Below are 14,936 nucleotides of genomic sequence, written 5' to 3'. Positions count from 1 at the left end.
GACGCACGTCTCCCTGCGGTTCTTGGAGATTGTGCGTACCGTTTTACCCTTCCGTGTGCGTTAACACGAAGGGCTAAGATATTTGTTAGGTGCGTCACCGGTCGCTCTCTCCTCCGCCGTGCAGTAAACGGAGATAGAGCGTACCGCTATACCCTGTCCGGTGTGTAGTTAACACGGAAGGGTTTATCTTTTAGTTGTTGTTTGCCTTTCCACTCGGGAAGTGTTCGGCAGCAGTCCTCTAGGCTGCATCGCGGACCCCGGGGTCGGTTGCGTTCCATTAAATAAAGTTGTCTGCAACCGCTCCCCCTAACACCTCTGATGCCCTGGAATAGAATGTGTGAACAGCTCTGCAGACTCGCCCATCTGTGCTTTCCCACAGTCAGTTGGCTGGTTGGAGAGTTATGACGTGGGTGAAAACAAAGGTAAGAGGAAGAGAAGCAGAGGCCACTTGATGCAGGACTTGTCATCTACTGGAGCACATGTTCTTCCTGCCCCTCATCTACAAGGCGTACCGCTGTGCAACTGCCAAAGAAAGGGAGTGGAGTGCAATAACATAAGTCTTCAAAATGTTGCACAATTGATCACTGCAGCAAAACAAACCTACTTCTCATCTCTCATATCATACGTGTCTCACAACCCTAAACAGCTATTCAGTACTTTCAAGTCCCTCTTCTGTCCACCAGCTCCCCCTCCCTCTCCTTTCCTCTCATCTCAGCTGATGACTTAGCCTCGTTCTTCAAGCAGAAGATTGACAACATAGGGCAAAGCTTTTGCTTAAAGTCCCAACAGCCCCTTCTCATAACGACTCTACTCTCCTCCTCCAAAACCAGCTTCTCTGCCATCACGGAAGATCATCTTTACTCTCCAAATCACATCTCACCACCTGTGGACTTGATACCATCCCACCTCATTCCAAACTGTACCACAGTCTTCATCCTAAGCCTAACCCTCCTCTTCAACCTGTCACTAACAACTGGCATCTTCAACTCATGATTCAAACATACCTCGATCACACCTATCCTCAAAAAGCCCTCCCCTGAGCCATCCTATGTTTAGCTATCACTCCATCTCACTTCTTCCCTATGCCTCCAAACTACTGGATCAACAAATCTATTTTGAACTGTCCTCCCACCTCTCCTACTGCTCCCTCTTTGACCGCTTACAATCTGGCTTCCGACCTCACCATTCCACTGAAACTGCCCTGATTAAAGTCACCAACGATCTACTAACTGCCAAATCCAAGCAAGACTATTCTATCCTCCTCCTAGACCTGTCATCTGCCTTCGACACAGTAGACCATACCTTCTTACTACAGACTCTCATCTTTCGGCATCACGGACTTGGCCCTGTCTTGGATCTTTTCATACCTAACCGACAGGACATTCAGTGTCTCCCACTCACACACCACCTCCTCATCTCACCCCCTATGTGTCAGTGTCCCCCAAGGTTCAGTTCTAGGACCCAGGCTCTTCTCCATCATCACCTTCGGCCTGGGACATAGTCTCACGGCTTTCAGTACCACCTCTAGGCTGATGACACACAGATCTACCTCTCTGGACCTGATATCACCTCCTTACTAACCAGAATCCCACAATGTGTGTCCTGTATTTCATCTTTCTTCTCTGCAAAATTTGTAAAAATTAACATGGATAAAACAGAATGCATCATCTTTCTACCATCTCATTCACCCCCCCCCAATTGACCTATCCATAAAAGTGAATGGCTGCCCACTCTTCCCAGTGCCGCAAGCTTGACTGTGATCTGTCCTTCAAACGTCAGATCCAAGCCCTTTCCACTGCTGCTGACTCCAACTCCAAAGTATATCGGGGATCCACACATTCCTCAACCATGAATCTAGAAAAACACCAGTGCATGCCCTCATCATCTCCTGCCTCGACTACTACAAGCTCCTGCTCTGTGGCCTCCCTTCTACCACTCTCGCACCCCGCCAATCTATCCTAAACTGTGCTGGCCGATTAATCCACCTGTCACCCCACTATTCCCAGGCTTCTCCCCTCTATCAATCCCTGCGCTGACTCCCTGTTGCCCAGAGACTGCAGTTGAAAAGTCTAACTTTGGCATACCAAGCCATCGAAAACCTGTCTCCTCCATACATGTGTGACCTAGTCTACCTGTACTAGTTACCTGCACGCAACCTCCCATCCTTCCAAGATCTCCTTCTCTACTTCCCTCTTATCTTTTCTTGTCACAATCACATACAAGATTTGTCCCGTGCATCTCACCTACTGTGTAACACTGTACCCCAACATATCAGACTGTCGCCTACCGTGGAAACCTTGAAAAGGAAGCTGAAGACCCACTTCTAGTGGCAAGTGTACAATCTGCGGTAAGCCTCGCTACAGCATACCGCTGCATGACAAGCTGTACCCTGACCTACTGTATCCTCACCCATCCCTTGTACATTGCTTGTGCACCCTCATGGGCAGGGTCCTCTCTCCTCTTGTACCAGTCGGTGACCCCTTTTCACATGTAACGCGCCACAGAATAAATGTCGCTGTAATAGCAATAATAATTATAGTACTTGTACTGTGGGTCAATTGATGGCACTTTCTTGGTGTCTACCCCTTATTTGATGTGTTTTGGCAGCTTTTGAGCCATTTGAAAGTGTTGCATATGCTTTTTGTTGTCCCCCCATTGAATCCTATGGCGTTCATTAATGTACGACGAATTAATCGACGAATAAATTTGGCAAATGTCTAAATATTCGGTGAACATTTCCGAACCAAACATTGAAATGTTCACTCATCTCTAATCCCAGGGCCAGGGGCTCCTTCCCTGTCCCTAATGCTAGGGACGCCCTAGCCGGCCTTGTTCCCTTGATTACTTCTGAAGGTGAAGACGCCGCTGCCACCTACCTTGTCTGAGCTCCCCAATCCACCCTCAGTCTGTTCCCTTCCCCCACCCAGGGAAGAGGGGAGTAGTAGTGTATGGCAGTACACCAACCAGACTAATACAAACAGTGCTAAAGGAAAATACCAATCATACAAATAAATGCACACAAACAACAGAGGTTAACACCAGGAAGTGGAGGATGGGGAATAAACCAAAATAGGAGAAGAGGATTACACACAAACTAAACCACGCAACAGTCTTAGCTTAAATCCTCCAAATGCCTTCTCAAACAACAACTCTCCACCACACTCCTAGCATCATGCAGCATAAACTAGCTCTGGCAATGACTCCAAGCCAAAGTCCAGAATATATAAAAGCGGGGGTGGCTAACACTGGACAGCTGAGAGCCTTAATGCAGGTAAGCTTCCAGGAACTCACAACTGAGCAGCACTGCTGCACTGCTGAAATAAACCTGTACCATTTAATATGAAGGTGAAAGGCTTCTAGTTAATTCAGGAGTTGGAGGAATCAGTATTCTGGCTCCTCTCTTTTGCGGTAAACCCATGACATCCTCCATATAAGCAGCCCATACAATATAATGAAGCGCCCCCATGCAGTAAAATGCAACCTTATAAAGTATAATGCAGCCCCCAGTCTTCCAGTATTATGCCCTCAGTGAGTTAAAAAATAAATAAATACAATACTTACCTCTCCTCGTTCCCCCGCTGCTCCGGTCTCTGCAGCGCGTCTCAGTAGCCCCACTGGCCTGCACAGTGCGCAGTGTACAGCCTACAGGTGGAGGCAGTGGGCTTTTGATTTTGTAGGACTGATAGCAGCTCATAGTCTGGAGCTGACAGGGAGGGTGAGATGACAGCACTGTTCTATTAAATTAATGGGCTGGAGAGACGGTGCTGGAATCTGAGGATCCAGCTCAGCTTCAATGTAGCTGTACATGTTCGGTCACCGTCTGGTGGCCTGTCTCTCATAGCAGTTGAACAGCAGCAGATAAAAAATAAAAAGCAAATAAGTTGCAAACTTGCTTCTTTTTCTGTTGGCTAACTAACTAAACCATTTTCCCACCATGAGAATAACTAATTAATAAAGAATGTTCGTTAACCTAAAATTTTTCACTATTGCAAGCTCTGTTCACATTGTGTTTGGACTTTATGTTCATCATCATACATGTCTCAACAAGCATGTGCTGACAGTAGAGCTCTGAATTATGCCATTTTATACAGCTCAGTGGCACATGCACTGATTTTAAAGTACTGTACATATACTTCTGTTTTTCTGGAAGTCGACATAATCTTTAGAAAGTATAAAATATTTTGAACTTCAATGCTTAAAGTGATATTCCCATTTCCAAGATCCTATCCTAATATGTAATAGGTGTAATAATAATATTAGTAAATACCTCCAGTTACAAATGTAGTATAGTTCTTCTGATTTCCTATGTCGCTTACCCCATGTGCAGGGCATTGCATTAGCTTAGGTATCCATGGTTATGACCACTAACAGCTAATTAATTAATGAACTGTGGTGATAACCATGGATACCTAAGCTACTGCAATGCCCTGCACATGGGGTAAGCAAAATGGGATGGGAATACCCTTTTAAATGAAATCCGTTATCAAGTTTTTGCTACGTAATCAGATACCAGCTCGATGTAGGGTCAAAAAACCTAATGGAGATGTATCATTTAGTTTACAGGATGCAACAGTTATGGTAGAGTTATCTCTGCTGCTGATCTAGCAGGGCTCAGATGTTGACCTGTGTATAACCCTCCCACACCACAGCTTTCTGTGTATATTGTATAGTGACAGAAGGCTGCTAATCATAGGTGAAGAGGGCTTGGACTTGGAGGTACCAGGGCAGTTGTCCTAAAGTGATAATCTCTAGCTGATTGTATAGAAACAGCAAAGCACAGCTCAGAAAGTGACACATCTCTGGAATCAGACTTTCTTCCACTACATCATGCTGCTCTCAGATTACATAACAAAACCTGGTGATAGATTCCCTTTAAATAGCACTGTGCTCAATTCTCTATACTGCAGTCCAGCTTGTTCTGATCATCTTAAAGTGCAAGTCTGCCAGGAAGTGTTGGTTTCTATTAGAACATGAAAATAATGATTACAAGCTCCATGCACCACCGCCAATAGGATTATACTAAAGCAGGCAGGCATGCTGGAGACTAACACTCTAGAGAAAGTAGGGGAAAAATAATCATCAGAATACAAAACACAACCAACCCTTAGACGGATATTCAAAGACTAATGAGGCAGCCAGACACCAAGAAATCACATCACCAGCATATGGACAAGTGATAAGACAAAAGCACATGAAACCCGACAGAAAAGTCACAGACATGAATGCAAATTCTCTAAAACTGATCTAATCTTAAGGAAATGTGTCACTGCTTTATAACGGCATCCAGATATTGAGCTGGAAATGAAATGTCCTAGTTATGGTCTTTCCATTGAACACTTTAGCTCTAACACAGTCTTATATTGTTTCCATGTTTGGATCTCAATGAGGCGTTAATTTAGAGTATTTCCATTCCAGGTCTTAGCACTTCTCATTTAACTGTTTTATGTCTATTTTGGATGATGGCCTAAAAATCTCCTTGGCAAAGCCTACTTCAACTTCATATGTGCTCTTTTCAGTCTAAAAACAACTTACGTTTGGAAGAGCATGCATGTAGACACTCATTCTCAGTGCTAAATCTGTTTCCATTGCCATCACAACTAGAGATGAGCGTTGTTCTACTCGAACTGTTCGCCAATCTCAAATTCGAGCTGTTTTGGGCGGTGTTCGAGCCGGTCGGCGAACACGAACAATTTGAGAAAAATTCGGCTGTTCGAGGTTATGTTCGATAACTGTTCGTGCACCAAAATCATAACTGGATTTTTTCTCAGTAATGATGAAAATTAATGTTAATACGCAGTTTGAGTGTACAGCGGGGCGGGGGGAGGGGCAGGGGATGGATCTCTGCAGGAACAATGAAGATCTCCATTTTTTTTTCTCTTTCCCGCATTTGCAGTGGGGAGGTGCAATCTGTCAGCCTATCAGCAGCGCACACACGGAGCGAAGTGCTTTTTTTCACACAAGCAAGGGCATGTGTGATTGGCAGTGTATGTCACATGTCCTTGCCCTATAAGACCAAGCCATTTTCCCCGTCGCCACCATTTTCTCACTGCTGCAGCTGCGTGTTAGACGGCACCGCTGTTGCTGTGTGCGCTATACCTTGTTAATTTCAAGCCAATTTTCGCACAAATATACAGATAGCTTGGGAGTAGGGAATAGTTGTGATTGCAGTCCTTTTAAGGACTAGGTTACAGCATTTCCTACGACTTTTATCAGGCAGGTCTGTGCTCTTAAATAGATAGATTGTGGGAGTAAAGACTAATTGTAATTGGAGTCCTTTTCAGGACTAGGTTACATCAGTTCCTATCAGTTTTTGCCAGGCAGGTCTGTGCCAGTGCTGTGCAAGTTTTTTTCACAGCATTTGGCTGAATCTAGCAAAGCTAATCCTTTTTGGCCTATTGCAGAGTGTGTTAGTCAGTGGAGTAGCCTATCTGTGTTGCAAGATATACCACCTGTGTATAGAATACCAATTTTTTTACTGCACCTAGTGAAGTAAAATCTTTTGGGCATAGCATCATTCTATTAGTCCATCTATACTGACCTCCATCAGGTTGCAAACTGAATATAATTTTTTTCTGCATCTAGCTCTGAAAAAATATTTGGGCTTCTAGCAGTGTGTGGGACTTGGTCTATTAGTCCATCTATACTGACCTCCATCAGGTTGCAAATTAAAAATAATTTTTTTCTTCATTTAGCTCTGAAAAAATATTTGGGCTTCTAGCAGTGTGTGGGACTTGTTCTATTAGTCCTTCTATACTGACCTCCAGCAGGTTGCAAATTGAATATAATTTTTTTCTGCATCTAGCTCTGAAAAAATATTTGGGCTTCTAGCGGTGTGTGGGACTTGGTCTATTAGTCCATCTATACTGACCTCCATCAGGTTGCAAATTAAAAATAATTTTTTTCTGCATCTAGCTCTGAAAAAATATTTGGGCTTCTAGCAGTGTGTGGGACTTGGTCTATTAGTCCATCTATACTGACCTCCATCAGGTTGCAAATTAAAAATAATTTTTTTCTGCATCTAGCTCTGAAAAAATATTTGGGCTTCTAGCAGTGTGTGGGACTTGGTCTATTAGTCCATCTATACTGACCTCCATCAGGTTGCAAATTGAATAAAAAAATTTTCTGCATCTAGCTCTGAAAAAATATTTGGGCTTCTAGCGGTGTGTGGGACTTGGTCTATTAGTCCATCTATACTGACCTCCATCAGGTTGCAAATTAAAAATAATTTTTTTCTGCATCTAGCTCTGAAAAAATATTTGGGCTTCTAGCAGTGTGTGGGACTTGGTCTATTAGTCCATCTATACTGACCTCCATCAGGTTGCAAATTAAAAATAATTTTTTTCTTCATTTAGCTCTGAAAAAATATTTGGGCTTCTAGCAGTGTGTGGGACTTGTTCTATTAGTCCTTCTATACTGACGTCCAGCAGGTTGCAAATTGAATATAATTTTTTTCTGCATCTAGCTCTGAAAAAATATTTGGGCTTCTAGCGGTGTGTGGGACTTGGTCTATTAGTCCATCTATACTGACCTCCATCAGGTTGCAAATTAAAAATAATTTTTTTCTGCATCTAGCTCTGAAAAAATATTTGGGCTTCTAGCAGTGTGTGGGACTTGGTCTATTAGTCCATCTATACTGACCTCCATCAGGTTGCAAATTAAAAATAATTTTTTTCTGCATCTAGCTCTGAAAAAATATTTGGGCTTCTAGCAGTGTGTGGGACTTGGTCTATTAGTCTATCTATACTGACCTCCATCAGGTTGCAAATTAAAAATAATTTTTTTCTTCATTTAGCTCTGAAAAAATATTTGGGCTTCTAGCAGTGTGTGGGACTTGTTCTATTAGTCCTTCTATACTGACCTCCAGCAGGTTGCAAATTGAATATAATTTTTTTCTGCATCTAGCTCTGAAAAAATATTTGGGCTTCTAGCGGTGTGTGGGACTTGGTCTATTAGTCCATCTATACTGACCTCCATCAGGTTGCAAATTAAAAATAATTTTTTTCTGCATCTAGCTCTGAAAAAATATTTGGGCTTCTAGCGGTGTGTGGGACTTGGTCTATTAGTCCATCTATACTGACCTCCATCAGGTTGCAAATTAAAAATAATTTTTTTCTGCATCTAGCTCTGAAAAAATATTTGGGCTTCTAGCAGTGTGTGGGACTTGGTCTATTAGTCCATCTATACTGACCTCCATCAGGTTGCAAATTGAATAAAAAAAATTTCTGCATCTAGCTCTGAAAAAATATTTGGGCTTCTAGCGGTGTGTGGGACTTGGTCTATTAGTCCATCTATACTGACCTCCATCAGGTTGCAAATTAAAAATAATTTTTTTCTGCATCTAACCCAGCCAATAGTTTTGGCCTAATACCACAGTTTGGCCACTCAGCTCTGCTCGGTTACCATCCATTGTTTTTTTGTGCAAACAACTCCAGAGTTGTGAATTAGTTAACCACCAAAATAAGTGGAAAAAGGCCTGCTGCTGGTGGAAAGGGGAATAGGCGTGTTGGGAAGGGGAAAAAAGGTTGTGTCCGTGGGGTAGGTGCAGAAGAAAGACCATCTTCCAGCCAAACTAAAATGTCTACTTCTTTTAGCGGACAATGTGATAAGATCCCTTTCTTACGGCCACGCCAATCGCTACAAATTCCAGATGAGGCACAAAAACAGCAGGTGCTTCAACGGATATCAAGTGCTCCTTTAAGTGGGCTCTCCTCCACATCAACTTCAACATCACAAATACTCCAGTCCTCAAAGGTGTCACCCAAATCGCACTTGCTTCCTCACAGCTCCCAAATCTCCAGCTGCCCATCTGAGTATGAGGTAGAACAGATGGTTGAGTCTGCAGAGCTGTTTACTCATACTATAGCCTGGGAATCAGAGGTCGACTCCAGCGCTTCTGTGAATCCAGACGAGGAAATGATCTGCACTGATGCCCAGAATCTTTATGAGTCGGATCCAGGACCAGACGCAGAAGGTTCTGACCATAATGTAGACCCTCATTCCCAAACTGTAACTCCTGTTGGTGGAGACAATGAGGAAGACGATGATAAGACTCAAATACCTGATTGGAGCGACAACTTTAGTTTTTTGTCAGGGCAGGAACAGGTTGGCTCTGAGGACGACGGGTGTGATAACGCACAGGGTGATGATGATGAGGTCGGAGATCCCACTTACTGTCAACCCACAGTCAGCCAAGAGATGAGGTCAGCAGAGGAGGTGGAGGAAGATGCTAGTGACGACGAGGTCAGGTTGCGCCTTCCTGGACAGAGACGTAGTACTGGAAGCACGTCAACAACTGCATCCTCAAACACAACTCTGCCTCTCACCACAAGTCGTGGTGGCTCTTCAGGTCGCATGGGTGCTAAGCCTTGCATAGCCTGGGCATTTTTTCAGATCGATAAAGATGACCCAACTCGTGTTATCTGTAACATTTGTCAGCAAAAGCTAAGCAGAGGCCAAAAAATACATAGTTTGAGTACTTCATGCATGAACCGGCACATGGACATGAAGCATAAGTTGCAGTGGGAAGCTCAGTGTGCTACAATGCGGTCTAGCCGGCCGGGCCAACCACCGTCTGCCATATCTTGTGCATCCGCGGCCTCTTCATCCTCTGTGACTGGGGGGACAGCAGTCACACCTGTTTTGGGGCGCAGACCTGCCACCTCTTTACCCGCAACAGCCAGCGTGATTGGCAGGTCATCATTTTCTTTGGAGGTGGTAACACCAGCTGGTCTTGAGCGCTGTCCGACATCGATAGCACCACCTTTGGATCAAGGCAACCTAACATGTCCGCCTGCATCTTCCTCACAGACCGGCAGTTTGCCGGGGACACCCTTATCAACCCCGTCTAAGCACAATAGCCAGCCCTCGGTCCCTCAGATGTGGACAAGTAAAAGACCATTTCCTCCTAGCCATGAGAAAGCTAAGAGGTTGAATTTCACCATCTACAAGCTCTTGGCTACAGAAATGCTGCCTTTCCGCCTGGTGGACACAGAGGATTTTCGAGACCTTATGTCCGTCGCAGTGCCCCAGTACCAGATGCCCAGTCGGCACTACTTCTCAAAGAAAGGTGTGCCTGCGCTCCACCAGCATGTCGCACACAACATCACCGCTTCTTTGAGAAACTCTGTGTGTGACAGGGTGCATTTCACCACAGACACTTGGACGAGTAGGCATGGACAGGGGCGTTACATGTCGCTGACTGGGCACTGGGTAACTATGGTGACAGCAGGACAAGGGGCTGCTGTCCAAGTCTTGCCGTCCCCACGAGTTGTGCGTCAATCCTCTTTATGTCATTTTTCCTCCACTGCTTCTGCCTCCTCAACCTCCTCTCGGTCTTCCACCTGCACCCAAAGCCTGTCTGGTCATGCCACAAGCTTTCTAACTGCGCAGAAGGGATCCTGCACACCTCCTTACTATGCTGGCAGTAGGGCTCAACGTCATCAGGCGGTTTTTACATTGAAATGTCTGGGAAATGTGAGTCACACAGCTGAGGAGTTGTGGTCAGCTCTGGAGAACCAATTTCATGAATGGTTGTCTCCACTGGACCTGAAACCAGGGAAGGCCGTGTGCGACAATGCTGCAAACCTGGGTGCGGCCCTTCGCCGGGGCAATGTCACACACGTGCCTTGTATGGCTCACGTGTTGAACCTGGTTGTCCAGCAATTTTTAGCCCACTATCCCAGACTAGATGGCCTTCTGCAGAGGGCACGGTCGCTGTGTGCTCACTTCCGCCGTTCGCATCCCGCAGCTCAGCGACTTACATCTCTACAGAAGTCGTTGGGCCTGCCACTTCACCGGCTAAAATGCGATGTGCCTACCTGGTGGAATTCAACTCTGCACATGTTGCAGCGACTGTGGCAGCACCGACAAGCCCTGGTGCAATACGTTCTGACGTATAGCCTGGGCCAACGAGATTCAGAAGTGGGGCAAATCACGCTGGAGGAGTGGTCTCAGATCAGGGACCTATGCACCCTTCTGCACAGTTTTGAAATGGCGACGAAGATGTTTAGTGCTGACGATGCCATTATCAGCATGACTATTCCGGTGATTTACATGCTGGAGCACATGTTAAACAGAATTCGGAGTCAGGTGGTGGCACAAGAGGAGGTGGAGGAAGTAGAGGAGGAGGAGTTGTATGCGGAAGGGCTAACATCTGCAAGGTCCAGACGGTCGGCAGCACCAGGGCGGCAGGCATGTGAGGGTGGGGGAGATGATTTTACCAGGGCGCATGGTAGCAGCCAAACTAGTGAGGAAGGTGCAGGAGCCCAGGAAGAAGTGGAGGACGAACTGATGGAAGACTCATCAGATGAGGGAGACCTTGATCACATTTCTGTTGTGCGAGGTTGGGGGGAGAGGACAGAGGAAGGAAGCATGATTGTTACCTCGCCACCAACACAACAGGGACTTGGTGCTCCTGGATGCGCAACACACATGAGTGCCTTCTTGCTGCACTACCTGCAACATGACCCTCGAATTGTGAGAATTAGAAATAATCCTGACTACTGGGTTGCCACACTGTTAGATCCCCGGTACAAAAGTAAATTTGCAGAAATTATTCCTGCCATAGAAAGGGATGCACGCATGCAGGAGTATCAGCAGAGACTGTTGCAGAATCTTACATGTGCTTTTCCACAAAATACCAGTGGTGCACGTAGTGAATCTCACAGTTCCAACTTGCCAACCGTGGGACCGTCAAGTGTTCAGCACTCAAACCGTAACAGAACCACAGTATCTGCTGGTAACATCAATTTTGCGGAATCATTTCACCACTTTTTTAGCCCATCCTTTGCAAGGCCACAGGAGACAAGAAGTCTGACACATAGTCAACGCCTAGAGACGATGGTACAGGAGTATCTCCAAGTAAACATTGAAGCCACGACTGTGTCACTGGACCCTTGCTCTTTTTGGGCTTCCAATCTGGATAAATGGCCGGAGCTAGCCACTTACGCCTTGGAGATCTTGTCATGCCCCGCAGCCAGCGTTCTGTCTGAACGTGTGTTCAGCGCTGCTGGTGGTGTGCTGACAGATAAGCGCACGCGGCTCTCCACTGATAATGTAGACAGACTCACGTTCATAAAGATGAACAAATCATGGATCCGAAACGACTTTTCTACCCCTATGTCATCCTGGGGAGAGTAAAAGCTTGATGATTGGTTAAAATCACCCTACCAACCGTTTTAAGCTTTCAAATTACTAATCATGTTTATCTGTATCTTGACTGGAAAATAATTTGGGCTTTGTAGCAGTGTGCAGCACTGATCCTATTAGGCCATCTATAATAAGCTTCACCAGATTTAAAATTAAAAATAATTTTTAGCTGCATCTAGCCCGGAAAATAATTTTGGGGCTCCGAGATGCGCAAGACACATAAGTGCCTTCTTGCTGCACTACCTGCAGCATGACCCTCATATTGTCAGAATTCGAAGTAATCATGACTACTGGGTTGCCACACTCTTAGATCCCCCAAACTTTTCGATCAACCTTTTCATTTTAATAAAGACCAAAAAAATGGTCATTTTTGAAATTATAAGCATTAGCAGGTTGTTAGAAACTGAAATCAAACAGTTTTCAACTCAAAACTTTATTCTAGGTGATGTTACATTTTCACATAGGACCCCTTGTTCGAAAGGAGCTTCTGAACTCTCTCGTCCATTGAATTTGTCAGGTTTTGGATGGTTTCTGCTTCAATTGTTTTGCATGAGGACAGAATACCCTCCCAGAGCTGTTGCTTAGATGTGAACTGCCTCCCGCCATCATAGACACTCCTTTTAATGATGCTCCAAAGGTTCTGAATGGGGTAGAGGTCAGGGGAGCATGGGGGTCACACCATAAGTTTGTCCCCTTTTATGCCCATATCAGCCAGAGATGCAGATGTTTTATGTGCAGCATGAGATGGTGCATTATCATGCAGAAAAATGATCTTGCTGTGAAATACACGGTTCTTCTTCTTGAACCATGGCAGGAAGTGCTGTTTGAGAAAATCCACATACATTATGGAGTTCATCTTTAGCGCCTTCAGGGATCCTAAAGGGGCCGACAATCTCTCTCCCCATGATTCCAGCCCAAAACATTACTCCACCTCCTCCTTGTTGGCGCTGTAGCCGTGTTTGCGTTGGGTGTCCATCAACCAGCCATCCTCCACTCCATCCATCTGGACCATCGAGCGCTGCACGGCACTCATCCGTGAACAAAACAGTTTTGAAATCAGTCTTCATGTAATGTTTGGCCCACTGGAGCCGTTTCTGCTTGTGTGAAGTGGATAGAGGAGGTCGACAGGATGGCGTATGCACAGCTGCAAACCTCTGAAGGACCCTGCATCTTGTTGTTCGGGGGACGTTGGAGGCACAAGCAGCTTCAAAAACTTGTCTGCTGCTATGACAAGGCTTTTTTGCCGCTGCTCTTTCAACCTGACGTAATTGCCTGTAGGAAAGAGTCCTCAATTTGCCCTTATCAGCACGCACACGTGTGTACTGTGAATCAGCTACATACTTCTTGATTGCCAAGACACTTCATCCTGATCATCGCACAATGTTGATTGTAGTCATGCCTTGACCTAAACACTCCACAATTTGTTGCTTCTCAGCAGCCGACACATCCTTTTTCTTTCCCATTTTGGCAGAACATGTAGGCTGCTTAATAATGTGAGAGAGCCTTCTTAAGTAGTCTTGCCTTTCATTGGACACACCTGCCAAACTAATTAGCACAGGTGTCTGCAATTGCTTACAGTGATATAAAGAGCCCTGACACACATCACCATCAATGAGTTTAACTGACAAACAAACAAATTCTTCCCTTATCACTCCTAAACACTTTTTGCATAATAATTTGGAACGCGGTGTACATGTGCTTTTCCACAAAACACCAGTGGTTCACGTAGTGAATCTTACAGTTCTAACTTGCCAACCGTGGTCTGTATGGAATTGTTCAATAAAGGGCCCAAAATTAAGATAACATAGATGGGAGAGGTCTCTATGAATAGGAATTCCTAAGTATTTGATACCCTGTGAGGGCCAGGCAAAGGGAAAGTTGGACTGGATGGAATCCTATATGGATTTAGGGAGGGAGACATCGAGGGCCTCAGACTTCGCTGCATTGATTTTAAAATTTTACCATGTAACAAAGTGATCTATTTCAGCCATAACAGCAGGGATGGATATATGTGATTGAGTGATATATACTAGGACATCATCAGCAAATAGAGAGCACTTGTACTCGGTGCCTCCCACCTCAATCCACCTAATATTGGGGTTATGGCGAATTGATGAGAGCAGGTGCTCCGTCACTAGGATGTATAAGAGAGGGGACAGAGGACATCCCTGCCTTGTCCCATTGGTGATTGTGAAAGGTGATGAAAATGTTCTGACGCACCCCCTGGGCCTTGGGACACCCGGAGCCGGACCCTTTTTGGTGGATGCTGGTGGTTGTAGTCTTCGTGGCGGCGATCCGGTTCCGTGGCTCAGGGCGGTCAAACCAGTGGCGGAACTATTTATGTGGTTTTGATGTTTAAATGTCCGACTACGCCACCCGTGGATTGCGGTCAGAGTGAACCGCCGCTACAGGGCAGACCGCTAAGGCTGGTGTTGTGGGTGCAGCAGAGCGTAGCATAACTCCCCACGGGAGGAGTATAGCCTCAGGGCAGTGTATGCGGAGGATGGGGGTGATGGTGCAGGGCAGCAGCAGTAACGACACGGAGTCAGTGATGCAGTTCAGGGCCTTTACTCACAGTTCTTATTATCCAGACCACGTCTGCAGGTAACGGCTGCCCACGTCGTACTGTGCTCACCAGGTGAGGGGCTCAGACAACTCCCAGATAACTTTGGAGCGCTTCACAGGACCCCCTTTGTGTGTCCTTTGTCTGGCCTTTCTTACCAACACTTCTGTCCGGCTGCCTCGGGCCTCCTCTTGGTAAACTTGGCGCCAGTTTCCCTGACCCTATG

The 14,936-nt window shown here is 45.5% G+C and overlaps 1 protein-coding gene across 1 annotated transcript in view; it reads right to left on the bottom strand.

The window, feature by feature from the left end:
* LOC141265246 (collagen alpha-4(VI) chain-like) overlaps positions 1-14,936 on the bottom strand; it is a 429,350-nt gene that overhangs the window by 43,379 nt on the left and 371,035 nt on the right. Inside the window, exon 42 of the mRNA XM_073678073.1 lies at positions 5,533-5,598. Coding sequence (XP_073534174.1) covers positions 5,533-5,598 — 66 coding nt within the window. The remainder of the gene's footprint in view (positions 1-5,532; positions 5,599-14,936) is intronic.

This window comes from Phyllobates terribilis, unplaced genomic scaffold, assembly GCF_046119375.1.
Source record: "Phyllobates terribilis strain yellow unplaced genomic scaffold, ASM4611937v1 Scaffold_4__5_contigs__length_816908805, whole genome shotgun sequence".
Taxonomy (NCBI): domain Eukaryota; kingdom Metazoa; phylum Chordata; class Amphibia; order Anura; family Dendrobatidae; genus Phyllobates; species Phyllobates terribilis.
The sequence above is the reverse complement of the archived record's forward strand: the minus strand, read 5'-3'. Positions and strand labels throughout refer to the sequence as shown.